Source organism: Carcharodon carcharias, chromosome 1 (genome assembly GCF_017639515.1).
Source record: "Carcharodon carcharias isolate sCarCar2 chromosome 1, sCarCar2.pri, whole genome shotgun sequence".
Taxonomy (NCBI): domain Eukaryota; kingdom Metazoa; phylum Chordata; class Chondrichthyes; order Lamniformes; family Lamnidae; genus Carcharodon; species Carcharodon carcharias.
In genome coordinates this window covers 235,089,160-235,116,773 of record NC_054467.1, presented here as the reverse complement: position 1 = coordinate 235,116,773, position 27,614 = coordinate 235,089,160, and the positions used below count along the sequence as shown (strand labels likewise).

The window sequence follows — 27,614 nt, the reverse complement described above, 5'->3', positions numbered from 1 at the left end:
TCAATTTTGTCATTTTTTTAATATTCCATATACTTAAAACTTACATTATGTAGAATGGCATTAATAATACAGAAGATAAAACTGTAAAAGGTGGAAGATTATTTCAATGCATCAATATCTGTGCCACACTCAGTCCAGTGCAGAGGTTACATGTTGTGAACAAATACCAAGGTCAATCCTTAAGCAATCATTCTTGTGTTTAACAGAACATTTGATAAACCCAGGTTGCTCAAAATGTTATTCTTGGTCACTATCACTGCTGTCACTGCTGTCACTGCTGGTGGCATTGCTGTCGCTGCTGGTGGCATTCAACACTTCCAGTGATCCTCTGTTTATTTGTTTAAAAAAAAAGGAAAACAAATTAAAGCTTCACAAAATCCACAATCTTGCTTTGCAACAAATCTCAATTCTTTGCCATTTAAAAAAAATCATCCATGGAACGTGGGCATTGCTGGCTCGGCCAACATTTTTTTTTTTATATTGCCCATTCCTAGTTTTCCTTGAGAAGGTGATCGTGAATTGCCTTCGTGAACAGCTGCAGTCCATGTGGTGTTAAGAAGGGAGTTCCAGGATATTGACCCAGCGACAGTGAAGAAACAGCGATATATTTCCGAGTCAGAATGGTGAGTGACTTGGAGGGGAACTTCCAGGTAGCGGTGTTCCCATCCATCTGCTGCCCTTGTCCCTCTATATGGTAGTAGTCATGGGTTTGGAAGGCGCTAAGGAGGCTTGGTGAGTTGCTGCAGTGCATCTTGTAGATGGTACACACTGCTGCTACTGTGCGTCGGTGGTGGAGGGAGTGAATGTTTGTGGGTGGGGTGCTTTGTCCTGGATGGTGTCAAGCTTCTTGGGTGTTTTGGAGCTGCATTCATCCAGCCAAGTGGAGAGCATTCCATCATTCTACATACACCCAATGCAGAATAGGCACAGAATGTGGATTGGTGCAAGTGAGGTAGAACATGCACTTTTCCCTCTGTCACATTAAAAAAGAAAATTATGCTGAAAACACTGGTTACAAGCAGACAGACTTACTTCTCTTCATCAGTCAGCTCGAAATCCTTCATCACCCGGTCAAACAACTCTGATGTTGCGGGTAAACTGAACGCACCGGCCAGCTTCACCAAGTCAAGAGCCAGGGCCTTGTTACAGCTTTCCTTAGCGTGGTCCAAAAACTCATCCAGTAGTGCTTTACTGAATTAAAAAAAGATAGAGACACTTCAGAAAAGCACCTCTGTGGAATTTCAAAAACACAATAGCAATCGCTAAGGGAGTTTTCCTCCCTTCATTTTGAACTTTACAGATCCAAGTGGCATTAATTTGAATTGTTGAACATTGACAAGAGACAACTTACCCAGGAACCCTGTTGTTAGTTTTAAAAAGTTGCAGCATCCCCCTGGCAATAAAGACAAGAAGTTATTGCACACACATCATTGACTATTTAAAGTCAAAAAATTGCCTTTTTTGGGGTTGAAATTGTCACTGGATGAGATTGCAGGTGATCCACAAATATCAAGAGTTACGGAGCATGGGAAATGCTGTAGTTATTCAGTCGGATCTCCTGTCCACCCTGCACTCACTAAATTTAGAGCAGAGAGAGAAGTTATTTGGGATTTTGTGCCTTTGCCAGCTCTATGGCAGAGCTATCCAATTAATCCCACCCTCAGTGCCCCTGTCATTTTTTTTTCCCTTTCAGGTATTTGTCCAATTCCCTTTTGAAAGCAACCATTGAATCAGCTCCCATCATCCTTTCTCAGGCAGTCCACTCCAGATCACAATAGTCACAGTTCATTAAAAAAATTCTTATGTCACCTCTGGTCTGTCTGCCAATTACTTTAAATATGAGCCCTATGATTACCAACCCTTCTACCACTGAAAAATTTTTTCCTTAACTGCTCTTTCAAAACCCTTCATGAGTAAATTCATTTTGGGGTACCATGGGGAGATGAAACAAGTGCCCACAGCAGCTCAGGAAAAAAAATGATCTGTAGCCCTGGTCCAAAAAGAGGCTGGATAGAGGTTTTCAAAATTACAAAGGGGTTTAACAGAATTGATGTGGAGAACCAGTTTCTGCTTGTGAGCGAGTCAAGAGCAAAGGAGACCTAATTAAAAGATAGGCACTAACAGATCAAATAATTAATTTAGGACAAAAGTCTTTACATGAATAATGAGAAAATGAAGCTTGTTACCACATGGAATGGTTGAAGCTGGCATTGATACATTTAAGCAGATGTTGATACGAGTGAGGAGGAAATAGAGGGTCATGGGAGTAGGATGGAAGAATGGGAAGAGTATAAACCTTGGATCAATTGGACCGAGTGGATTCTATTTCATTCTACAGAAAGTTTCCATCATACACATTTTCAAAGGCAATTGTCCATGAGCAAGGAATGGTGGGGGAATGGAACATTTTCCGGTTTGATACCTATTGTTATGAGATCAGTTTGGATGAGAAATCACTCCACCACTAAGCATTTCCAGGACAGCCAGTGAAGCACAGGCAACGACTGAATTTAGCTCCCTCCACTTTTCCTCAAAGAAAGCTTAATTCCAAATATCTGAAGAGCATCTGCTATTGCACTGATCCCTGAGTGAGACTATCACTTGGGTATCTAGGGCAAATTTGATGTCCTAGAACTTGTGTGTTGAGTTTCCAAACTTTTAAGAGAACCCTTACAGAGAGGTGACATGATTTCCAATAGCTGATGCCGAATCCAGGCACCTGACAGAAGTGAAGGAACGGTGTTAGCCCACCAGTCAAAGACTCATTAATCTAGTCTTCTCCTCCTTTATATTATTGATATATAATTTGTGACCCTCAATTCTCACTTTCAGAACATAGCATTTTAATAGCTAATCATTCAATTCTTTCTTCTGCATTAACATATAGTCTATTAAAGTAGGTTTCAGTCAGCCATAAATTAATCTCCAGAATACTCACCATGCATCTTGAGTTCGACTTCCTCTTAAGAGCAGAGCAGTCATACTTCCCAAAGAGTTAGCTGTCCATTGTACGTTACGGAATTGGTCCCGTTTATAGGCAGCCTTTATATCCAGAGCACAGTCAGCAAATACAACTTGCAACTGTAAAGAAATCCACAGGCTAATTTAAATATCTGTATGTAGAACCTCAATGTATACTGGGGATCTCATCTCTCTTCCAGGAATGATGGAATTGGAAAAAACAGGCAGAGTTTTGACAAGATCGGAATGAGATGCCATTGATCTTTCCAATGTTAAATTCCAGAAAGGTTTGGCTCATCCACGACTTGATATCAGATAAACAACCTTTCGTACCAGAAGGATTATTTTAAGCTGGAATGTCCTATCCAAGTGGGTACAAGGTAACATTACTAAACACAATTACATTCCTGATTCTAATTGAGCAGATATGGGGCGAGACCTTCAAATTGGGTTCTACCAATTGCTCCAATTGCAAACAGTCTAGTTCAGCCTGTTTTTTAGACTCATGCCAGTCTGTAATTCCCTCCGGTTAATTGTTCCTCGTGGCACCGATACTTCAAAAACCGATAAATGTGCCCAAGACTTTTCCTATTGTAAATTATATAACGCAAGTGCCCCTGTCAAAAATCCAGCCTCATGTCCTTCACTGGTTAGTCCTCATCAACACTCATTCTAATAAAACTTTAGACTTTGTTGATACAACTGTTGGATGTTACCATTAATCACTTTATTTTCGCTTCAACTGTTGGACTATAATCATCTTGCATTTAAATTTAGTATCACAGGATAGATACAGATAAGGACCATTTGGCCCATTTAAGATCATCCAACTGGAATGAATTCATAGCATGCACTCTGCCTGGAAGTCTAATCCTCATTCTGTGAGGGGTTGAAATCAGCCATTGCTCAAACTGCACACCTTTGCAATGGACTCCATCCCTTCCTCTGTTATTGGTCAGGCTGAACCAGACTGTTTGCAAACAGAGCAACTGACAGAACCCGATTTGAAGGTCTATCCTATATCTGTTCAATTAGAGAAAAAAAATTCAAAACTTCCAAAATTGATAACGTCATCACCTCTGCCTCTGGTCATCTGCAGTGGCTACCTCCTAAGTCAAATTGCTCTTCCTTGGCTAGCCTCCCATCTTTCATCCTCTGCTCAGTTAAAACTCTGCCACCCATATCCCATCCCACACCAAGTCCTATTTTCCCCATTTTCCCAGGCCGTACTGATCAACACAGCATTCTGGCTCCCCAAGAATCCAAATTCTCCTGGTGAGGCCACCCCGACAGCTATGCCCTTCCTAAACCCGAAACCCCGTTTTACAAGCCTCAGCCCCAAACTCTCCTTTGCTCTAACTTGGTTCTTTCCAACACCACCACACCCTCATTTTTTCACCCAGCCATTGGCAGCCATGCCTTCAGTGCCCAGGTGCCAGGCTCTGGGCTCCTCCACCCTTTTCCAAATCCCTCATCCTTCATCCCCTCTCTCCTCCTCTTTGATCAATTGGTAGCCCCTTTTAAATCATGCCTTCTTTAGCCTGGCGCCCATTTTTCCTTATGGCCCTGTAGGGGATGTTTTATCCTTTAAATAGCACAAATGCAAGTGGTTAATGTTGTTGAACACAATTCTAAGTTTGCCTTTTGCATCCTTAATCCTATTCAAATGAAGAGAGCAAAGGAATGGTTGTTAAATTTGCTGATGACAAAAATAGATAGGAAAGTAAATTGTGAAGAGGGCATAAGGAGCTACAAAGGGACATAGGTTAAGTGAGTGGATAAAGATCTGGCAAGGGGAGTATAATATGGTCAAATGTGAAATTGTTCATTTTGGCAGGAAGAATAAAAAATGCTTATTATCTAAATGGTGAGAGATTGCAGAGCTCTGAGATTCAGAGTGGTCTGGATGTCCTAGTGCATGAATTACAAAAGGCTAGTATGCCGGTACAGCAGGTAATTAGGAAAGCTAATAGAATGTTTCATTTATTGTGAGGGGATTGGATTACTAAAGTTATGCTTCAGTTGTACAGGGCATTGGTGAGACCACATCTGGAGTATTGCGTACAGTACTGGTCTCCTATTTTAAAAAAGAGGTAAATGCATAAGAAACATTTCAGAGAAGGTTTACTAGACTAATATCAGGAATGGGCAGGTTGTCTTATGAGGAAAAGTTGGACAGGTTACGCTTGTATCCACTGGAATTTGGAAGAGGAGGCGGCGACTTGCTTGAAACCTTTAAGATCCTGAGTGATTTGGATAGAGTGGATGTGGAGAGGATGTTTCCTCTTGTGGGAGAATCTAGAACTAAGGGTTACTGTTTAAAAATAAGGAGTCGCTCAATTAAGACAGAGATGAGGAGAAATTTTCTATCTCGTAGGGTAGAGTCTTTTGGAAATCTTCCTCAAAAGGCAGTGGAAGCAGAGCCTTTGAATATTTTTAAGACAGAGCTAGATAGGTTCTTGATTAACAAGGGAGTGAAAGGTTATTGGGGTAGGCAGGAATATGGGGTTGAGATTAAATTCAGGTTGGCCACAATCCTATTGAATGGCGGAGTAGGCTTGAGGGGCCATCTCCTGCTCCTAAATTGTACGTTTGTTCCTACAAAATGTACTGCAGCAACTCACCAAGGCTCCTTCAATAGCACCTTCCAACCCTGTGACCTCTACCAGCTAGAAGGACAGGGGCAGCAGATGCATGGGAACACCACCATCCACAAATTCCCCTCCAAGCCACACACCCCATCACCATCCCTTCAGTGTCGCTGGAACTCCCTCCCTAACTGCACTGTGGGTGTACTTACACCACAGGGACAGCAGCAGCTGAAGATGACGGCTCACCATCACCTTCTCAAGGGGAATTGGGGCTGAGCAATAAATGCTGGCCCAGCCAGAGATATCCACACCCGTAAAAGGCCAAATTTTAAAAAATGCACCAACAATCAACAAATTCGTTCCAAGGAATCTTTCTTACCTCTGGACTATGTTTGTCACGAACCATCAGTTCAAGCACCTCCTCCACAAGATCCTGCTTGTTACTGTGACCAAGTTGCTTAATGTCTGTGTGAAAGAATCAAAATACCAACACCTCAACCTTGATTTAAGGGTTGTAAACTTTAAGTTTTCTTCATTCCTTCAAATGGTCAAACAGGCTACACTGACCTTTCCAGACACGTGGAATCAGGTGCAAATGATTCTCTGTATCCAATGCCTGGAGCAGATCCTTCATACCTTGTATGTTAGGATAATAGAGCTGTAAAAAAAAAAATTGCACTTCAGTATTTCTCAAATGAAATGTTTCCTGCAGTTTTATCAAATGTAACATTCACTAAAATATTAAAACATTGGAAACACGCAGTCAAGTAGATTCAGAAAAGACAATATCCTACGCCAAGGCTACAAACTGGAGGCTACATATCCCCCATGAACAAAATTGACACTTATATAGATCCTCTTCCCATCTCCCACATTATTGAACATAAGCCATAGCTTATTAACTCACTCCTTGCCCCCTCCACTAACAGCCTCTGATCTCCTGCTCTTTATCTACACAATGCCATTTTTTAACTCCTTCCCCAAGGTTTATAAACCTGCTGGTCCGTTCGTATCCTACCAAGCCCTTTTCTTCTTAAGAACATACACAGGAGGAGTAGGCCATTTGGTCTCGAGTCTGCTCTGTCACCCAATAAGATCTGAATGTGGCTTTAACTCCACTTTCCTGCCTGCCCCCATAACCAATCATTCCCCTGTAGATCAAAAATCTAATTAGGCCTTGAATATAGTCAATGACCAGCCTCCACTGCTCTCTGGGCTAAAGAATTCCAAAGGCTAACAGCCCCCTGAAATTGTGTTCCCTAGTTCTAGATTCCCCACAAGAGGAAACATCCTCTCAACATCTACCCTGTCAAGTCCCCATAGAATCTTATATATGTTCACCTGTCATTCTTCTAAACTCGAATGAGTATAGGCCCAAGCTGCTCTACCTTCCCTCTAAAGAAAATCCCTTCATCCTAGGAATCAACCAAGTGAATCTTCTTTGAACGGCTTCCAATGCGAGTATATCCCCCCCTTAATTAAAAGGGACCAAAACTGTTACATAATGCTCTTGGTATGGTCTCACCAATGCCCTGTTCAACTATAGCAAGAGTTTCATACTTTTAAACTCCACCCCTTGCAATAAAGGCCAACATTCCATTTGTCTTTGTAATTACTTGCTGTACCTGCATGCTAACTTTTTGTGATTCATGTGCAAGGACACCCAGGTCCCTCTGTACTGCAGCATTCTACAGTCTTTCTCCAATTAAATAATATTCTGCTTTTTTATTCTTCCTGCCAAAGTGGACAACTTCACATTTTACACATTATATTCCATCTGCCAAATTTTTGCCCACTCAATTAACATATATATATATATATATATATATATACATAAAGCTTTGCAGACTCTTGTGGGCTCCCCACAACTAGCTTTCCCTCCTATCTTTGTGTCATCAGCAAAAGTGGCTACAATACACAGTCCCTTCATTCAAGCCATTAACATAGATAGTAAATGGTTGAGACTCCAGCACTGATCCCTGTGGCACTCCAGTAGTTGCAGTTTGTCAACCTGTAATGACTCATTTATTCTGACCTTGTTTCCTGTTAGTTGTTCAATCCACTATTCATCCCAATATCTTGCCACAAATACCACGAGCTCTTATCTTATGTAGTAATCTTTTATACGGCACCTTAACGCAAGCCTTTAAGAAATCCAAATATATCATATCCACTGGCTCCCTTTTATCCACCCTGCTTGTTACATCCTCAAAGCACAAATAAATTTGTCAAACACAATTTCCTTTTCATAAACCATGTTGACTCTGCCAGTTTTTGTCTAAATGTCCTGCTACCACTTCCTTAGTAATTGATGCCAGCATTTTTCCAATGACAGATATTAGGCTAACTGGCCTACAGTTTCCTGCTTTCTGCCTCCCTCCTTTCTTAAACATTTAATGGTTTTCCAATTTGCTGGGAACTTTCTAGAAACTAGGAAATTTTGGAAGATTACAACAATGCATCCACTACCTCTGTAGCAACTTTCTTTGGATGCAGGCTATCAGTTCATGGGGAATTGTCAGTTTTTAGTCCCAATAGTATTCCTAATATGATTTCTTTAGTGATCTTTATCCCTTGTCCATTTTCTACACCCGCCCCATGCCCGCTCCGATTTTCCCAGTCACCGGGACAAAGCCCTCGCTCTGATCCTAGGAGAAGAATTCACCCAAACTTTTCTCTTTCAGACACTTAAGTGTATGTGTTCTGAGCATTTTCAGGTTTCAAAACCAGCTTCCAAATTAAAAAAAATTTAATTTATCTTCAGAACCAAAAATCAGTACTTCAGTTGCTTATCAGCTGGGAGTTGTTAACTATTAATAGGGTTGTAAAACAGACTTACCGATGGAACGAGAGCTTTATACCACTTGAGAACCACGTCAATGCTCTCCATCATGCACAAGATGTTAAAGAATCTCCCACTGAGAATTAAATTTAATAAGCATTTTAATGTTTATCAGCAACAACTACCTGCATTCATATAGCACCTTTACCACAGAATTGTTACAGCACAGGAGGCCATTCAGTCCATCATGTCTTCACTGGCTCTCTGAATGAGCGACTCACTTAGTGCCTTCTTTATCTCCTTTTCTCCTGCCTTCTCCCCATAACCCTGCATATATTCTTCCTTTTCAGATAACACTCTAATTACTTCTTGAATATACTTTGGTTGAACCTGCCCCCACCACACACTCAGGCAGACCATTCGAGGCCTTAACCACTTGCTTAATGAAAGAGCTTTTCCTCACATTGCTTTTGCTTCCTTTACCTCAATTACTTTAAATCTGTGTCCTCTGGTTCTCTATCCTTTTGAGTGAGAACAGTTTCTCCCTACCTATTCTGTCCAGACCCCTCATGATTTTGAATGCCTCTATCAAATGTCCTCTCAGCCTCCTTTTCTCCAAGGAAAACAGTCCCAACCTCCCCAATCTACCTTCATTAACTATTGTAGTAAACTGTCCAAGGCGCATCACAGGAATTATAAAATAGCTGTAATTCTTTTTTTGATTTAAAAAAAATTAATTGACGGAATGTGGATATCGCTGTAAAGGCCAATATTTATTGTCCATCTCCAACTGCCCACGTGAAGGCGGTGGTGAGCCACCTTCTTGAACTACTGCAGACTCTCTGGTGAAGGTAAACCCACAGTGCTGAAGGGAGTGAGTTCCAGTGATGAAGGAACGGCAATATAGTTCCGAGTCAAGAATGTGTGTGGCTTAGAAGTGGTGGAGTTTCCATGCACCTGCTGTCCTCGTTCTTCAAGGCAGTCAAGGTCACAGGTTCAGAAGGTGCTATCAAAGAAGCCTAGGCAAGTTGCTGCAGTTCATCTTGTAGATGGTACACAATGCCGCCACTGTGTGCCAGTGGTGAGGAAGTGAAGGTTGAAGGGGGCGGATGGGGTGCCAAACAAGCAGGCTGCTTTGTCATGGATGGTATCGAGCTCAATTGTTGTTGGAGTTGAACTCATTCAGGTAAGTGGAGAGTATTCCATCACTAAAGCCTTGCAAATGGTGGACAGGTTTGGGGAGTCAGGAGATGAGCTGCTCATTGCAGCATAACCAGCCTCTGACCTGTTTTCTGCAGCCACAGTTTTTATGTAGTTGGTTCAGTTCAGTCTCTGGTCTCCCCCAGGACGCTGATGGTGGGGAATTCAGCGATGGCACTGCCATCAAATGTCAAGGGGAGATGGTTGGGTTCTGACTTGGAAATGATCATTGCTTGGCACTTGTGTAGCACAACTGTTAGTTACCACTTAACAGCTCAAACTTTAATGTTGTCCAGCTCTTGCTGCATATGGACATGGGACCGCTTCTGACCTTATCATGGAGGGAAGGTCATTGATGAAGCAGTTGAAGATGGTTGGGCCCAGGACACTACCCTGAGGAACTCCTGCAGTCATGTCCTGGGGCTGAGATGATTGACCTCCAACAACCACTTTTTCCTCTGTGGGTGGTATGATTCCACCCAGTGAAGTATTTTTCCCCTGAACTCCACTGGCTTCAATTTTACTAGGGCTCTTTCATGCCACACTCAGTCAAATGCTGCCTTGATGTCAAGGACAGTCACTCTCACCTCACCATCAGTTCAGTTCAGCTCTTTTGTCCAGGTTTGGACCAAGGCTGTAATGAGGTCAGGAGCTGAGTTGTCCTAGCAGACCCCAAACTGAATCTCTGTGAGCAGGTTATTGCTGAGTAATTGCTTTTTGATAGCACTATCGATGACCTCTTCCAACACTTTGTTCTGGATAGAGAGTTGGTTGATCAGGCAGTAATTGACCAGGTTAGATTTGTCCTGCTATTTGTTGACATGACATAGCTGGGCAATTTTCCACATTGTCCCAGATGTCAGTGCTGCAGCTGTACTGGAACAGCCTGACCAGAGGTATCATTAGTTCTGAAGCGAGAATAAAGTGCTTGACGAACAAACTCTAATGCAAAAAATGAAAATGTTGGAATTCAGTCTGTGCACTAGAATTCTCCAACTTAATATACAAGATTGATGCACAAGAATGGGATTATCTCAGTGCGAAGCCTTCAGATCCTAATTTTAAAGTGGGTACCAAAATTAAATTGGTCTTATTCAGGATTCCTTTCTCTGATACCTAACATCCTCTTCTGTGTGCTCCTCCTATTCTGGCCTCCTGCACATTTCCGATTTCCTTTGTCCCACCAATGGTGGTCATGCGTCCAGCTGCCTTGGTCTTGAACCTTGGAAATTCTCTACCCCTCTTTTCTCTTTTTATGACCCTAAAAAGGGTGCTACTATATATAAATAGTCACTAACTATCCCTGAGGTTAAGGATTTCCTCACTCAAATTTCACTTCCTCATAACACACCCACAACATTTAAAAACAAAAATTCTTTCATGGGATGTGGGCATTGCTGGCAAGACCAACATTTGTTGCCCACCCCCAACTGCCCATGAACTGAGTGGGCCATTTCAGAGGGCTGTGGAGTCACATGTAGGCCAGACTGGGTAAGGTAATTTCCTGCGCTTTCCCAGCATTTTCTCTTTTTATTTTGGATTTCCAGCATTCGCAGTATTTTTCTTTTAAGGTAATTTCCTTCCCTAAAGGACCTTTCAAATCCAGTTCGACAGAATGACCATGTGATTCAAAACACTGTCTGGCCTTTAATTAGATTTAACCTCTGGGACTAGGATGGCCAAACTGAAGTTGATATAAAAGCAAAATACTGTGGGTGCTGGAAACCTAAAATAAAAATAGAAAATGCTGGAAAAAACCCAGCAGATCTGGTAGCATCTGTGGAGGCAGAAACAGAGTTAATGTTTCGAGTCCCTATGACTTTTCTTCAAAGCTAAAGAGAAGTAGAACGTGATGGATTTTATACTGCTTAGGAGTGTATAGAGCAAAATGGAAGGTGCATTTGATGTGGTCTACATGGACTTTAGCAAGGCTTTTGATAAGGACCCGCATGGCAGACTGATCAAGAAAGTCAGAGTCCATGGGATCCGAGGCAAAGTGGCATGTTGAATCCAAAGGTGGCTGAGTGGCAGGGAGCAAAGGGTGATGGTAGAGGGATGTTTCTGTGACTGGAAGTCTGTTTCCAGTGGGTTCCGCAGGGCTTGGTGCTGGGCCCCTTCCTGCTTGTGGTGTACATAAATGATCTGGACTTAAATGAAGGGGGTATGATCAAGAAGTTCGCAGATGACATGAAAATTGGTAGGGTGGTAAATAGTGAGGAGGATAGCCGTAAACTGCAGGATTTCAATGGACTGGTCAGGTGGGCAGAGCAGTGGCCAATGGAATTCAACCCGGATAAGTGCAAGATAATGCACTTGGGGAAGGCTAACAAGGCAAGGGATTACAATATGAATGGCAGGACCCTGAAAAGTACTGAAGATCAGAGGGACCTTGGTGTGCATATCCACAGATCCTTGAAGGTAGCAGGGCAGGTAGATAAGGTGGTTAAGAAGGAATATGGGATACTTGCCTTTATTAGCAGAGGCATAGAATACACGAGCAGGGAGGTTATGCTGGAACCGAATAAAACACTGTTAGGCCACAACTGGAGTACTGCGTGCAGTTCTGGTCGCCACATTATAGGAAGGATGTGATTGTACTGGAAAGGATGCAAAGGAGATTTACCAGGATGTTGCCTGGGCTGGAGGGTCTGAGCTATGAGGAAAGATTGTATAGGCTGGGCTTGTTTTCCTTGGAACAGCGAAGGTTGAGAGGTATAAGATAGAGACGTATAAGGTTATGAGGGACATAGATAGGGTGGATAGGAAGGCACTTTTTCCATTAGCAGAGGGGTCAATAACCAGGGGGACATAGATTTAAGGTAAGGGGTAGAAGGCTAAGAGGGGAGTTGAGGAGCACTTTTTTCACCCAGAGGGTGGTTGGAGTCTGGAACTCACTGCCTGAAAGGGTGCTTGAGTCAGAAATTCTTATAACACTTTAGTATTTAGATATTCAATTGCATTGCCAAAGCCTCCAGGGTTATGGGCCAAGCGCTGGAAAATGGGATTAGTGTAGTCAGATCTTTGTTGACCGGCACAGACATGATGGTACGACTGCCTCCTTCTGTGCTGTAAATGTCTATGAGGTGGGAACTCAGGAGAGGCTGACAAAATTGTCATGGACACAAGAAAAGGAAGTGTTAAAGACTAAAGAAGGTCCTGATAGTGGCATAAAAGGTAAGATAGTAGAATGTGTTAATTGACGAACAAAGATCAGTGAAAGCACAACACGGAAACAAGTGAGATAGCCCTGTGTGTGTGTGTGTGTGTGTGTGTGTGTGTGTGTGTGTGTGTGTGTGGGGGTGGTGGTTGGGGGAAAAAGGATAACAAAGTATATAAATAAATAAAAATGAATAAATTAAAAATTAAAAGGATTAAAAAAAACTATTAAAAACGGTGCCAGATGACCAAATAGGGGCATTGTGGCAAAGTCACTGGATGACTGAACCAGAAGCCCAAACTAATGCCCAAAGGATGTGGGTTCAAATCCCACCACAGCAGCTGGTAGAATTTAAATTCAATTAATGAATAAATCTGGAATTAAAAGCTAACATCATTGATTGTCATAAAAATCGTTCTGGTTTATTAATATCCTTTAGGGAAGGAAATCTGCCATCCTCAACCAGTCTGGTATACATGCGACTGCAGACCTACAGCAATGTGGTTGACTCTTCACTGTCCGCCGAAATGGCTAAGCAAGCCACTCAGTTCAAGGGCAATTAGGGATGGGTGACAAATTGCCAGCGATGCCCACATCCCATGAAGGAATTTTTAAAAAAGCCTGCAAACTTTAAAAACAATCTGGTGAACAAATGTCAAACGCTCTTACTAATAAATACTTTGTTGATAAGAATCACCCAATAACATCCAGTTGTTTCCAGTTTCAAGAACCTTGTGTAATCTGTAGGCCAAGTCGAGGTCTTTCAAATCAAAACACTGCAGGAAGGAAACGAAAGAAAAGAAAATGTGTCAGACTTTGCAACATTTAAATATACCTCAGTGCTCACAAAGATTTTTGCAAAAACATCATTTGCTGGAATTTGAACAGGTGGCTTGCACGCAATGGCCATCCCATCCCCTCAGTTGATGCATTTTCAAATTTGATAAGCATACAGAGCTGGTTGACTTACTGTCTCACCATCCCTCCTTATCTCCCCCCGCCCAACCCTGTCCACTGGCCTTTTCAAAGAGTCACTAAAATGAGAAACCGATCCAATTTCCCGCTTGGTGGCAGTGTGTTCCAGAAATCACCTACAAGCACGGTGCAATTCTTAAATGAAATTTTAATTAACGTCATGATACTCGGTTCTCCCATTTCAAGTTTGCACAATTATTCTTCATTCACATCAGCTTCCTTCACTTCAATGCCTAATCACGATTTTCTATTGAATAGATTCAGCTGCCTCAGCCTCAAGTTCTTGAAATGATTTCTGTAGCCCTTTTCTAAACCCTTCACAGATGTCCGTATCTCTTCATTTGGTTACAATAATCTCCACATTGCCTCAAAGCTTTAGGAAGTGTCCAACACTTGTATACCATGGATGCACTCAGGCAACCCAACATGGCTCAATTTTCATATGCTGCAATGCCTGGGCCAGCTATTATACTTCATATTTTCTGTCGATCACAAAGTATATTTTAATGACAACTACAGTGGGATGCACCTGAACAAATGCAAATGCAGGAAAGCTACTGTTAATTTTTCAGGCTATTTTGATGGCAGGAGTTGGCATGGGGAGGTGGGGTCGGGGGGGGGGGGGGGTGGTGGTTGTTGGGGAAAAGGAGTGAAAAAGTAGTTCAATAAAGTTCAATAAAGTTTCTGCAACTGCACCATCTCTTTAAACACCAATCGCATTTAGCTTCAGTTACAGAAAAACTTCAGGGCTGCTTGAAATTAGGCTGCACCAAGTCGGAAGACCATTTGAAAGGTTGAGCAATGCGGTCAACAGAGCCAGCTGTAGAGAGAAGGATTAGTTTCCCCCACTGCTCAGGATAGTATGACCCCACCCCCCCAAACTCTGGTACTACAGATAAATATATAGTATTTCATTCTTCACAAGTCTGTACGCTGGAAGCAGTTAAGAGTCACACTAAGAGCAGCCTAAACTAGCAAGTCCAATTGGAGGAGGAAGAAACAGCTGCTTCATTTATGAAAGTACAGATATACCAGAAAGAGTTAAATACTTACCAGCCTCATAGCACTGATAAAGAAGTTCACTGCAGAGAAAGAAAACAAGACCAGTTAATCATTTATTTTTAGTGAGGTCAATAGAGGAAGGCATGGTGGAAAGGCTCAAACAATGTCTTGAGATCTTTTGTGCTCATTTGGGAATTGGTTCAAATGTCTCATACACAATGCAGCACGATCTCAGTATTGTATCATTCCAATTTCCTCATGAGACTCAACTCCACAGCCCCCTTACTCACAGACGAGAATGCTACTAACTGAGTCAAGCTATCACTTCAGCAGCACTCCTTGTACAATTTACCTTATATAATTTCACCTCAATGCTACGACACAAGAAGTATTTTCGATAGCCAATGGTAATGTTGCTGCCATGCGTTGAAAGCTTTTCAACCAATGCAATCCCTGCCCCTCCTCTAGCTTTTAACTCTACATTTTCCATGACATTTTCTCACTCACTGTTACTGATCAGTGCACATGAATGTCTCTCTTTCTTTCCATTTGCGGTTCAAATACACAATCCTACTCACCCTTTCTTCTTGGAGATCCTCGCCTCATTAATTTTTTTCATGGGATATGGACATCACTGGCAAGGCCAGCATTTGTTGCCCAATCCTAATTGCCCTTGAACGGAGTGGCTTACTAGGCCATCTCAGAGGGCAGTTAAGAGTCAAGCACAATACTGTGGGCCTAGGGTCACATATGGGCCAGACCAGGTAAGGGTAGCAGATTTCTTTCCCAAGAGAACATTAATGAAGCAGATGGCGGTTGTAATGGTGGTCACCACTACTGAGACTAGCTTTCAATTCCAGATTTTTTTTTATTACTTGAATTTAAATTCCACCAGCTTCTGTAGTGGCATTTGAATCCATGTCCCCAGAGCATTAGCCTGGGCCCCTGGATTACTAGTCCAATAACATTACCACTACACCACCGTCTCCCAATGAAAATCGCAAGGAGCTGCAGTTCCCTCCCACCCTAGATCCTTATAACTACAAGTGCCTCATTCCTCTTGGAAAATTGTGAACCGTGAGGAGGATAGTGATAGACTTGAAAGGGTGTAGGCCGGTGGAATGGGTGGAAGTGTGGCAGATGAAATTTAACGTAGACAAGTGTGAAGTAGGAAGAATGAGAAGAGGCAGTATACAATAAAGGGTACAATTCTAAGGTGGTGCAGGAGCAAAAGGACTTGGGGGGCATATGTGCACAAGTCACTGAAGGTGGCAGGACAGATTGAGAAAGCAGTTAATAAGGCATACAAAATCCTGGGCTTTATAAATAGGAGCATAGAGTACAAAAACAAGGAAGTTATGAAGAACCTGTATAAAACTCTGGTTTGGCCTCAACTGTTGTATTTTGTGTCCAATCCTGGGCACCAGATGAATTAGAGAGTGTGCCGAAAAGATTCCCAAAATTTAAAAAATATATACTCGTTCAGGGGATGTGGGCATCGCTGGCTAGGCCAGCATTTATTGCCCATCCCTTATTGCTCTTGTTTAGAGGGCATTTAAGGGTTAACTGCATTGCTGTGGGTCTGGAATCTCACGCAGGCCAGGCTAAGTAAAGACGACAGATTTCCTTCCCTAAAGGACATTTGAGGGATGAGGAAATTCAGTTACCGTGGATAGGTTTAAGGTGTTGAGGCTGTCCTCCTCAGAGAAGACTGAGAAGAGATATGATAGAGGTGTTTGAGGGACAGAGTAGATAGGAAGAAACTATTCCCATTGAGGGTAGGATTGAGAGGCAGAGGATACTGACTTAAGGTGATTTTTATGCAAGTGGATAGGAGCTGGAATGCTCTGCCTGACAGTGTGAGCAGGCATATTCAATCATGTCTTTCAAAAGGGAATTGGATCATTATCTAAAGAAAAAGAATTTGCAAGGCCATGGAGGAAAAGGTAGGCTAATGGGACTAGCAGAGTTGCTCTTGCAGAGAGCCAGCACTGACATGATGGGCTGAATGGCTTCCTTTTGTGCTACGATTCCATGAATCAGCCAATTATCACTTCCTGATTCACCTGATCATTATTCTTTTCAACCTGTGACCTCATCACTGTCAACGGCAAGGATCCTTTGCGAAATGAGTTTGGGTGGTATTGAACCAATTCCATTGCAGTGCAGACTGAGGCACCTTACAGACAACGAGGGCTTGGCCTAAATAGCCAAGTGGTTATGGTACTGGGTTTATAACCCCATGGTCAAGAGTTCAGATCTCACAAGGGTAAATTATGAAACAATATAATTTTTAGGCTTGGCCGAAATAGCCAAGTGGTTATGGTACTGGGTTTGTAACCCCAAGATCAAGAGTTCAAATCTCACAATGGCAAACTATGAAACAATGTAAATTCATCTGAAACAGATGGAAATGGGTTTGTACTCGAAAGAGTTACAGACAACGAGGGCTTGGCCTAAATAGCCAAGTGGTTATGGTACTGGGTTTGTAACCCCAAGATCAAGAGTTCAAATCTCACAATGGCAAACTATGAAACAATGTAACTTCATCTGAAATAGGTGGAAATGGGTTTGTACTCGAAAGAGTTACAGACAACGAGTGACACTGATGTGGCACCAAAAAAAAAATACATTGCTAAATGTGACTATGCAAAAACCCAAAAGAAGGTTTCACTGCATTTAAAAAGGGCCACAGCCCCCAGATTTGCAAATTATAACAACATCTTGCGACAGGGACCAGATTTTATGATGCATGGATAGAAAAGGGAATGAGCATAGAAAAAGCAAGAAAGATAAAAAAAATCCTTTAACGTTAACCAAGTGGATAAACTTTGCTTACAGTGTAATTTGCTTCACAGCTCAATCTATTAGCAATTCTAAAACAAACCAGACGATGCAATAATCGAACACTGATGGATGAGTCCAACAGATTTACTTGGGGAAAAAAAGAGTCATGTTTGAATAATTCCAATTCAACCACAAGTTGTACAAGTGTTGCTTACTTTACTCCCTTACGTACCGTCATCAGGATCCTGTGGCTCAAAGTGCTTCCCTTCTATTTCATCGAGCACCTCAAAGATAATATCAGCGTGTGGTCGGTTAGCTGCGGCTGTGTGGATAAAAGGGAAAGCGTTGACACGTTGTAGCGGGGGGGGAAGTGTCTGGGTGTCATTTGTGCACAGACAGATCTTCACAATATGTTCCACTGCCTGGATCTCCAATGAAAAAGTGAAACTCTGAATCTGCTGACACAGATCAATTTGCCAAGAAACACGAAGTTAGAATCAGGAACTTGCCCGTACATCAGATCTGAATGGGACAGTACCCTAAGCTGTTTTAATTTATATTTAAGAGAACTGAAATCAGCACTGATGAAAGGCTGCAGCAAGAAAACATTCAACACGCTTTCCCTTTCAAACACTGTTCATATGTTCCCAATGATCTTCTCCCAATTTGCACAAATGTTTGAAACTGCGACTACTCATCGTGTCTAAGAGATCCAGCTTTTAAAAAACGGCAGCAGCCACGGCTCAGACATAGGCGATGTTTTTCCATGCAGGTGCTTCTTAAAGCCCACTACATGCAGGCTGAAGAAAGACCACCCACACACAGCTCCCATTATCCAGCTGAGGTCTGTACCCCTGCGCCACTCATCATTGCCAGCTGCTCCACACTAGCCACGATGCACAACAGCCACTTTAGGATTTCTCCAGCAAACGATTCATTTAGTAAAAGATAGTTAGCAAGGTGGGTCTCAGCCTGGACATCATTAATGAGGGAAATCATCTCTATTCAGGCCCAGACTTGTGGTGACGCTCTATGCTGTCTTTAATATTTAGGTTGCTTAATAGGATTAATTCTTGACATAAAGAAAGGTTTCAGTGCTGTTACACACACAACTCAATGGCACAAGCCTCGTAGCTAATCAAGGATCCTCTTAGGAACAGGAATGCTGACAAAGTCTACTTTGGAGTATATGCGGAGTGATTGTTTATTGAGTTGGTTATAAGGTTCTGACATGTGTGACCCCAGAAATTGATTTTGAAAAAAAGTGGCTGAGGGGTGACCTAATAGAGTTCTTTAAAATTATGAAAGTTTCCTCATGTGGGGAAGAGCATAATTGGAAGCTATTAAGATAGCCATAAAAAAAATCCAATAGGGAATTCAGAATGAACTTCTTTACCCAGAGTGATGAGAGCTTGGTACCTGCTAGCACAGGAAGTGGTTGAAGCGAATTGTATAGATGCACTTACGGGGAGACTGGGATTAAAGGGTTGTAATGATAGATTTTGATATGCCATGAAGCCATTAATGTATATAACATTATTGGAAAATATCTTTCTTTTAAAATAGAGGTTTAGTCTGTGGGTGTCTTAATTAGATTAAAACCAGCTAGTCTGGGTGCTTTGACGTTTACTAGTTTTGAGATGTAAACAGAGAAGTTGTTGAATAAAGCATTCAAGAAGTGGGGTGAAATCTGGTCCCTAGCTAGCAGAGACCAAGCAATATGTTTATATTACTAATAAAATTGGTACTATGACAGGGGTTTTATTGTTAGAAAAGGTGGAGTTCAAAGAGGCTGGTGATACAATGAAAATTTACATTCACTGAGCTGTGTTGATATAACAGACACCAGTTGTGTGTGTGCAGGGCAGAGGCAATGTAAAATCAAAGCAGCTGTAAGCCTCCAATTGTCTCCACAGGAACCAAAGTGAAAAGAACCTCATTTTGAATTTACACTGTGAAAATGTTTTGCCTGTTGTCTGGTTGAGTCAATGGGTGCTTTTGCCTTAATGGAGGTTAGTTTAGGAATCTGTTAAAGATTATGATAGTAGTAATTTGTAGCCATGTGTATATACTCAACTTGTGTAAATTAATAAAATGTTTCATTTAGTTTAATATAAAACCACTTGAGAACTGGTGGTCTGATTCCTGAATTTAGAGTTGCATCTCAAACATACCACTTAAAATATAGGTTATTACAGTTGTTTAAAGTTTCCCTCTGGGATTTTTAAATAACTCAGTTTTACCTACTGCTGGGTCATAACAAATAGAAAAGATGGGAGGTGACTCAACTGGACCATGGACTGGTTGGGCTGAATGGACTGTTCCTGTGACATTAACCCTATGCAATCCTATATAATCCTGTGCAATTCTATGTATGATTGCAGTTAGGTTATTCCGCACAGTGCAGGTCCCTAAAGTATTCTGTGGACAATTTAGGACGTGTTACTGTTTTTCTGAGCTGCAGCGGAAACCTCAGTTAAAAAGGTCACACTATATAAACGAAAAAAGAGCATACTTTAAAAAAACCAAATTCCACTTTCCCCAATTTATGGTTGTGGCTTTATGATTCCCAAAGATCCCAGCTTCTGCCTATACTTGTGTTTACTTACCAGGTTTATAGAATATAGCAAGAAGGTGATCGAAAGTAGCCAAACTTGGTTCTAAAAATGGGACATTTTTAAAAAAAAGGACAGGGTTAGAACTTTCATGCACTGGAATATATTTCATGCTTAGAGAATGAAACACCCGGAATGAGAGCATCCGGATATGTTGAAACTTTCAGCTAAAATACAAACGGGCCACAATACAACCCAAGACACCAAAACAGTTTATTTTCATTCACTGGATGTGGGCGTCGCTGGCTAGGCCAGCATTTATAGCCCATCCCTATTTGCCCTTGCTCAGAAGGCATTTAAGAGTCAACCACATTGCTGTGGGTCTGGAGTCACATGTAGGCCAGGTAAGGATGGCAGATTTCCTTCCCTAAAGGACATTAGTGAACCAGATGGGTTTTTACGGCAATCGACAATGGTTTTGTGCTCATCATAGACTTTTAATTCCAGATTTTTATTGAATTCAAATTCCACCATCTGCTGTGGCAGGATTCGAACCAGGTCCCCAGAGTGTTACCCTGGGTCTCTGGACTACTAGTCCAGTGACAATACCACTACGCCATTGTCTTCCCAAAACAGTTCAAAATGATGGTAATAGTCATCATGATCACGAATTCAGGACAGCCTATCTTTTGGCTTAAGTCACACTTCAAACATGTGGAGCGCTGGCTCAGACCTTGGCGTTTTTCTCGTGTGGATGCTTCTCAAACAACCCACCACATGTAAGCTGAGCAAGTAACATCCACACTCAGCTCCCATTATCCAGCTGAGGTCCGTACCCCTGCGCCAATCATCATTGCCAGCAGCTAGACGTATTTAGATTGAACACACACACATCTACCTCCAATAAATAAAAATACTGGCCTGCCTACAAAACCTCACTTCCTGTTGACATGTTTGGTCATACCTTTCCCCTTTCTAAATTCCTACATCAATTTATAATGGAAATTGCCTATGTAAACTTCTCATGGTGTAATTCCACCTTTCCACCAGTGGTGATGCTTTAGTACTCCGAGTCACATCTCTCCACTCAGTTCATAATGCAGAGAAACTCCTGTGCTCTGACCAACATTTACTACTGGGCTGTTCAAACTGCTGCAAGTTTTGTTTTAATTTACTAATATAAAATAAAAATATACAACTTTGAAACAGGTACTGAATTATACCCATGTTCCTTCATCCAATCATTCCCTGCCCTCTAAACCCTACTTCACCTCAAATTACAATTCAGCTTGACTATGGGAGTTCAACTAAGACATACAATTTTACAAGCATTTCACAAGAATGGCTGTGATTCACTTTGTGATCCTGCTCTCATTCTGCCCAAACCACCCCCCTTGCCCACATTCCTAATACCATTCACTTTCCTGAAGATGTGAACAAAAGTGATCACGTATCTACACAGTGATACGGTCAGGTGTTTTTTCCCCTTTAGTTTTCACTTCCAAGGCTCTTCTGAGGTCTGTTGAGGTCCCAAGGGAATCGTGCCCAGGTGGCCAATCTTCAAGTATGAATCTATGGCAGCACGCCAAGTCTGACGCTGTTAATATACACACCCACCAATAGCATTCAGTAGCTGGAACAGGGGCTGATTCACTCTCCCCTCTCTCCAACCTTGGGGAAGGGTGGGCCAGCAATGCTATTTGCAGTGTTCAGTTGCTATGTCAGCTCAGATAAAGTAACAGACCAGGAATCCTACAAAATATTCATTTTTGCTCCATATGCATTGCTGGCAAGGCCAGCATTTACTGCCCATCCAATGGTTACTCTCGAGAAGGTGGGGGCAAGGTACTTTCTTACACCATGTGGACTGTAGTAGTTCACGGTGCTCCCAGTGCCATTGCCAGGATTTTGACCTTGTGACGATGAATATATGGCCAAGTTGCCACTTAGTATAGATTGAGTCATGCTTTTTTACAATTAAAGTAACATCAACATACAAGATAAACACCAATAATACTGAGATACATGGCTAATACAAATATAAAAAAGGAAAAGGCTCAGTTACATACCAATATTTAGGTATTTCATTTCATTCATTATTTGGAGGGAAAGTCCTTTAGCGATTGAGCCACACTTTCGGAGACTCTTCAATGCAGAATTAAAGGTTAACAAGTTCGGCTGCACCTTTTGTTCAGCCATTTGCTTCAGCAGCTCCTGTTTTCAGAAGGCAAAAATGATAATTAAAGCCTGATATCACAACTCAAGATCTGATGGCAGTAGATTCAACAGTAATTTTCAAAAGAGAATTGGATATATACTGAAAGTAAAAAGAAAACTACAGGCATAAGAAATGAGTAGGGGAGTGAGATTAATTGGCTAGCTCCTTTAAAGAGCAGGCACAGGCATGGTGGGTTGAATGGCTTCCTTTTTTGTTTTAAACAAATGCTGGTCTTGCCAGCGACGCTCACATCCCAGGAATGAAAGATTCTATGAAAGGAAATGAAGCCATAAACACACAGATCAAGAAATGATTACATATTGTTTGGAAACCACCTTATAACGCAAAACAACCAGAAACTCAGCCTACATGTGGCAAGCATAGAAACGTGCACGATTTGCTTCATTTGCACGCAAAATTCTCTCTCATTTGAGTCCAGGGAATTGTCCACGGTGCCCAAGCAGTGGGATTGAAGAACACAGTATGCAATATTAACCTTAAGGTCCTCAGATTTTATTTCGTCGGGTCAGGATGAGAAAAGGGTTGATAAATTCACCTGACAGGTTCTAAAATTTCAGTACCCTTAGGATTAGAGGGAGTGAGCTTGTGTTTTTAGGGCCTTTTTTGAAGTCTCGATTTCCCTGTTACTGAACTGGAGTCTGTGACAATACAAATTAAGCCAAGTGGGTTTAATTGGTTCTCTTATTTCCAAGGTTGCCTCTTATTTTGGGGACATCAGGGTTGGGGAGTGAATAATTTGGCATCAGGCACTCAGCGTAAAAAGGCCAGACACTTGACATTCTGCCGACAACCTTAGAACCACTGTGACAAGTCCCATCTGTCTAAAAGACACAGAAAGCTCAAAATACAGAGTACATCGACTAATACTCAATGGGGAAAGACAGATTCATGTTCCAATTACTACTCACCACAATTAAATCCGCTTTCTCATTGTACATCTCCTTTAATTCTGGCACTGCTGATATTAGTGCATTAAAAGTATAAACATCCGCTGTAAAACAGATAGCTTATTAATAATTAAGTAACCCACTTATATATTATATAGCACCTTTAACCTAGTAAATTATCCCAAGGCATTTCATAGGAGCATTAACAAAATGTGTTACCGAGTCACATAAGGAGTTATTAAGGCAGATCCAAAAGTTTGGTCAAAAACGTGGGTTTAAAAGAGCATCTTAAAGGAGAGAGAGGCAGAGAGGTTTAGGGGGGGAATTCCAGATCTTCAGGTCTTGGCAGCTAGAGGCAACAATCAATGGCGGAGTGATTAAAAATTGGGGTTACACGAGAGGCCAGAATTAGAGGAGCACAGAGGACAAGCTTCCTGCAAGTCTGGTGGCCGCCCAGTGATCAGAAACAGGACAAACAGGTTGCACATAAACCGTGGGCTCTAAGATGTAGGTGCGGCAACCTTACAGACCATGCAGTTCAAGAAGCAAGCATTGCACAGCCAAGGGAAATTACAGAGAACATTGTGCAGCTGGAAGAGATTAAAGATAGGGAGAGGTGAGGCTGTGGAGCGATTTGAAAGCAAGGACGAGAATCTAAACATTGAAGTATTAACTGGGAGCCAATGTACGTCAGCAAGTACGAGGAAATGGGTGAACGGGAATGAGAGAGAATTAGGACACAGGCTGCAGCTTTGGATGACCTCAAGTGTACGGAGGGTAGAACGCATGAGGCAGACCAGGAGTGCATTGGAATAGTCAAGTCCTAGAGGTAACAAAAGCTTGAATGAGGGTTTCAATGGCAGATAAGCTGAGGCAGGGGAGGAATTGGGTAATGTTACAGAGGAGGAAGTAGGTGGTCTTTGCGGTTATGCGGCTGGAAGCTCATCTCAGTTCAAATACTACGCCAAAGTTGAAAGCAGTCTGGTTCAGCAATAGGTGCCAAGGAAAGGGAAGGAACTGGTGGTTAGGGAACAGAGTTCTGTGGTGGGGTCTGAAGACAATGACTTTGGGCATTACAAAATTCAGATGAAGAAAATTGCTGCTCACCCAGTACCAAATATCGGGTAAACAATCCGACAATTTTGACACAGCGAAAGAGACAAGTGAGGCAGTGGTCAGGCTGAGCTGGGTGTCATCAGGGCAACTGTGGAAACTGGTGTGTTTTCTGAAGATGATGCTGAGGGGTAGCACACAGATGAGAAATAGGAGGGAGCCAAGCAGAGGTCCAGGGGATGGGGGGAGGGGGACATCAGAAGTAACAGTGTGGGAGCAAGTAGATAAGCCACTGCAAGGTGATGCTTTGACTATAACGAGGTAGATGAGATTGGAGTGTAATCCCACCCAGGAGGAAAAAAGAGTGGAGGCATGAAGGATGGTATGAACCATTATTCATAAATATAGTAACCAGGAGGAGTAGGCCATTTGGCCCTTCGAGCCTGCTCCGCCATTCAATATCATGGTTGATCCTCTATTTCAATGCCATATTCTCGTTTTCTCTCCATACCCCTAATATCCAAAAAATTATTAATTTCTTTCTTGAATATACTCAGTGACCCAGCCTCCACAGCCTTCTGTGGTAGAGAATTCCACAGGTTGACCAGCCTCTGCGTGAAGAAATTTTTTCTCATCTCAGTCCTAAATAGCCTGCCCTGTATCCTGAGACTTTGGCCCCTGGTTCTAGACTTCCCAAACAAGGGAAACATCCTCCTTCTGTCTAGGCCTGTTAGAATTTTATACATTTCAATCAGATCCCCTCTCAGTCTTCTAAGCTCTAGTGAATACAGTCCCAGTCGAACCAATCTCTCATTATACGACAGTCCTGCCATCCCCAGTATCAGCCTAGTGAACCTTGTCTACACTCCCCCTATGGCAAGTATATCCTTTGTTAGGTAAGGAGACCAAACCTGCACACACGCACAGTCTAAATTGCCCTGACGCCTCCTTGCATTCTCCTCACAACCCTGCCCGGTTTTGTGTCAGCAAACTTGGAAGAACATAAGAAGTAGGACTGGGAATAGACCATTTGGCCCCTCGAGCCTGTTCTTCCATTCAATAAGATTTTCCTGTGTTTCAATTTCCACATTCCCATCTAACCCTGAACCTTTGAAGGATACTCATATAGAAGAAATTCGTGACTTCAGTATGAGCCATTTCAATACTGCAGGCAGGATGGGGAACATGGAGAGGTGCAAACAGAGTTCCAGGACTGATGTTACAGGTGCCCAACAGACCAGTTAACCATGGTAGTGGGGAAGATTTGAAACGATAATTCAGAACAAAATTAATAGTCACTTGGGCAAATGCAGGTTAATTTAGGAAAGCCAGCATGAACTGAAGGGAAGCTAACTAGCTGGAGTTTTTGATGAGACAACAGAGACAGTCGATAAGGGTAATTCTGTTGATGTGGTGCACATGGACTTCCAAAAGCATTTGATACAGTGCTGCAGAACAGACTTGTGAGAAAAGTTAGAGCTCATGCAATAAAAGGGACAGCTGCAACATGGATATAGAATTGGCTGTGTGAGAGGAAACAAGAGTAATGGTGAACGGTTGTTTGCGGACTGGAAGAAGATTCATTGTACAGTTTCCCAGGGATTGGTGTTAGGACCCCTGCTCTTGCTGAAATATATTAATGACCTAGACCTGTGTGTGCAGGGCACAATTTCAAAATCTGTGGATATGATAGGATACTTGGAAGCATTGTGGACGTTGTGGAGGACAGTGTAGAACTTCAAAAGGGCATAGACTGGTTGGTGGAACGGGTGGACAAGTGGCAGATGAAATTTAATGCAGAAAAGTGTGAAGTGGCTCACTTTGGTAGGAAGTCACAGAAGCACAATTCTAAAGCAGGAGCAGAAAGAACTGTGTACATGTACATAATTCATTGAAGGTGATAGGACTGGTTGAGAATGCAATTACTAAAGCATACAGTATCCTAGGCTTTGTTAACAGAGGCTTAGAGTACAAAAGCAAGGATGTTATGTTAAACTTTAAAAAAAAAAAGACTTGGTTCCATCTCAGCTGGAGTATTGTGTCAGTTCTGGGCACCACAATTTAGGAAAGATGTGAAGGCATTGGAGAGGATGCAGGAAAGATTCACGAGAATGGTTCCAGGGATGAGCAACTTCAGTTACTTAGATAGATTGGAGAAGTTGGGACTGTTCTCCCTGGAGAAGAGAAGGTTGAGGAGATTCGATATAGGTATTCAAAATCAGGAGGGGTCAGTAGAGTTGATAGGGAGAAACCGTTCCCATTGGTGGAAGAATAGAGGACCAGGTAATGGAAAAACTAATGGTGACATGAGGAAAACTTTTTTTAGGTAGCAGATGGTTGGGGCCTGGAATGCACAGCCTGAGAGTGTGGTGGATGCGGGTTCAATTGAGGCATTCAAAAGGGTCATTATCTGAAAAGGGAAAACTTGCAGGGCTACAAGGAAAAGGCAGACGAGTGGCATGAGGTGAACTGCTCCTTTGGAGAGCCAGCACAGACATGACGGGTCGAATGGCTTCCTTCTGTGCCATAATGATTCCGTGATTCAGGAGACATTAGCACGTTGAAAGTGTTGAAAGAGAAGGGAGGTTGGAGTTGGGACGGTAGTTTGCACGAACAGAGGGTGGAGCCAAGGGTTGGTATTTTGAGGAGAGGAGTGCAGGCAGTGGATTTGAAGCAGCGAAGGACAGTACCCGAGGAGAGAGAATTATTATTATTTTATTCATTCACGGAATGTGCGCTTCGCTGGCTGGGCCAGCATTTATTGCCCATCCCTAGTTGCCCTTGAGGTGGTCGTGAGCTGCCTTCTTGCACTGCTGTAGTCCATGTGCTGTTAGGAAGGGAGTTCCAGAATTTTGACCCAGCGACAGTGAAGGAATAGTGATATATTTCCAAGTCATGTTGTTGAGTGACTTGGAGGGGAACTTCTAGATGGTGGTGTTCCCATCCATCTGCTGCCCTTGTCCTTCTAGATGGTAGTGGTCATGGATTTGGAAGGTGCTGTCTAAGGAGCCTTGGCGAATTCCTGTAGTGGATCTTGTAGGTGGTACACACTGTGTGTCGGTGATGGAGGGAGTGAATGTTTGTGGCTGTGGTGTCAATCAAGTGGGCTGCTTTGTCCTGGATGGTGTCAAGAATTCCTTGAGCCCCTTCCACATGTTGGAGTTGAGGGTGGAGGAGATGAGAGAGGGGTTTAAGGAGATAGTTTTCAGTACAGAAAAGAAGCCAAAAGGGAAGTTTGGATGATTATGAATGCTCAGAGTGAGCAAGAGTACAGTGAACTGAGATGGAGATTGAAATCACTGAGGGTGAGCAGGGGTTGAGGGAGGAAAGCAGCGAAGCTGAGAATTTTTTTTAAAATTATGAGTTTTTTTTTCTTAAAAAGGATGAGTGGTACAAAACAATTGAAAGACCACTGAAACAAGGCA

At 42.3% G+C, this 27,614-nt stretch overlaps 1 protein-coding gene and 2 non-coding genes across 3 annotated transcripts in view; all 3 read right to left on the bottom strand.

Annotated features, from left to right (window-relative positions):
• The window catches only part of ptcd3 (pentatricopeptide repeat domain 3), a 46,680-nt gene continuing 19,066 nt past the window's right edge, over positions 1 to 27,614 (bottom strand). The window contains exons 12-24 of the mRNA XM_041190540.1: positions 23,158 to 23,240; positions 22,080 to 22,224; positions 20,065 to 20,115; positions 17,688 to 17,777; positions 14,720 to 14,748; positions 13,361 to 13,467; positions 8,392 to 8,470; positions 6,120 to 6,210; positions 5,932 to 6,017; positions 2,939 to 3,081; positions 1,352 to 1,393; positions 1,033 to 1,191; positions 1 to 328 (exon numbers count right to left, since the gene is read on the bottom strand). Coding sequence (XP_041046474.1) covers positions 238 to 328; positions 1,033 to 1,191; positions 1,352 to 1,393; positions 2,939 to 3,081; positions 5,932 to 6,017; positions 6,120 to 6,210; positions 8,392 to 8,470; positions 13,361 to 13,467; positions 14,720 to 14,748; positions 17,688 to 17,777; positions 20,065 to 20,115; positions 22,080 to 22,224; positions 23,158 to 23,240 — 1,196 coding nt within the window. The 3' untranslated portion in view covers positions 1 to 237. The remainder of the gene's footprint in view (positions 329 to 1,032; positions 1,192 to 1,351; positions 1,394 to 2,938; positions 3,082 to 5,931; positions 6,018 to 6,119; positions 6,211 to 8,391; positions 8,471 to 13,360; positions 13,468 to 14,719; positions 14,749 to 17,687; positions 17,778 to 20,064; positions 20,116 to 22,079; positions 22,225 to 23,157; positions 23,241 to 27,614) is intronic.
• Positions 18,194 to 18,331, bottom strand: LOC121285946. The gene has a single exon (XR_005944848.1). It is a non-coding gene; the product is annotated as a small nucleolar RNA SNORD94 (small nucleolar RNA).
• On the bottom strand, positions 20,733 to 20,870 carry LOC121285940. Its single transcript, XR_005944845.1, has one exon. It is a non-coding gene; the product is annotated as a small nucleolar RNA SNORD94 (small nucleolar RNA).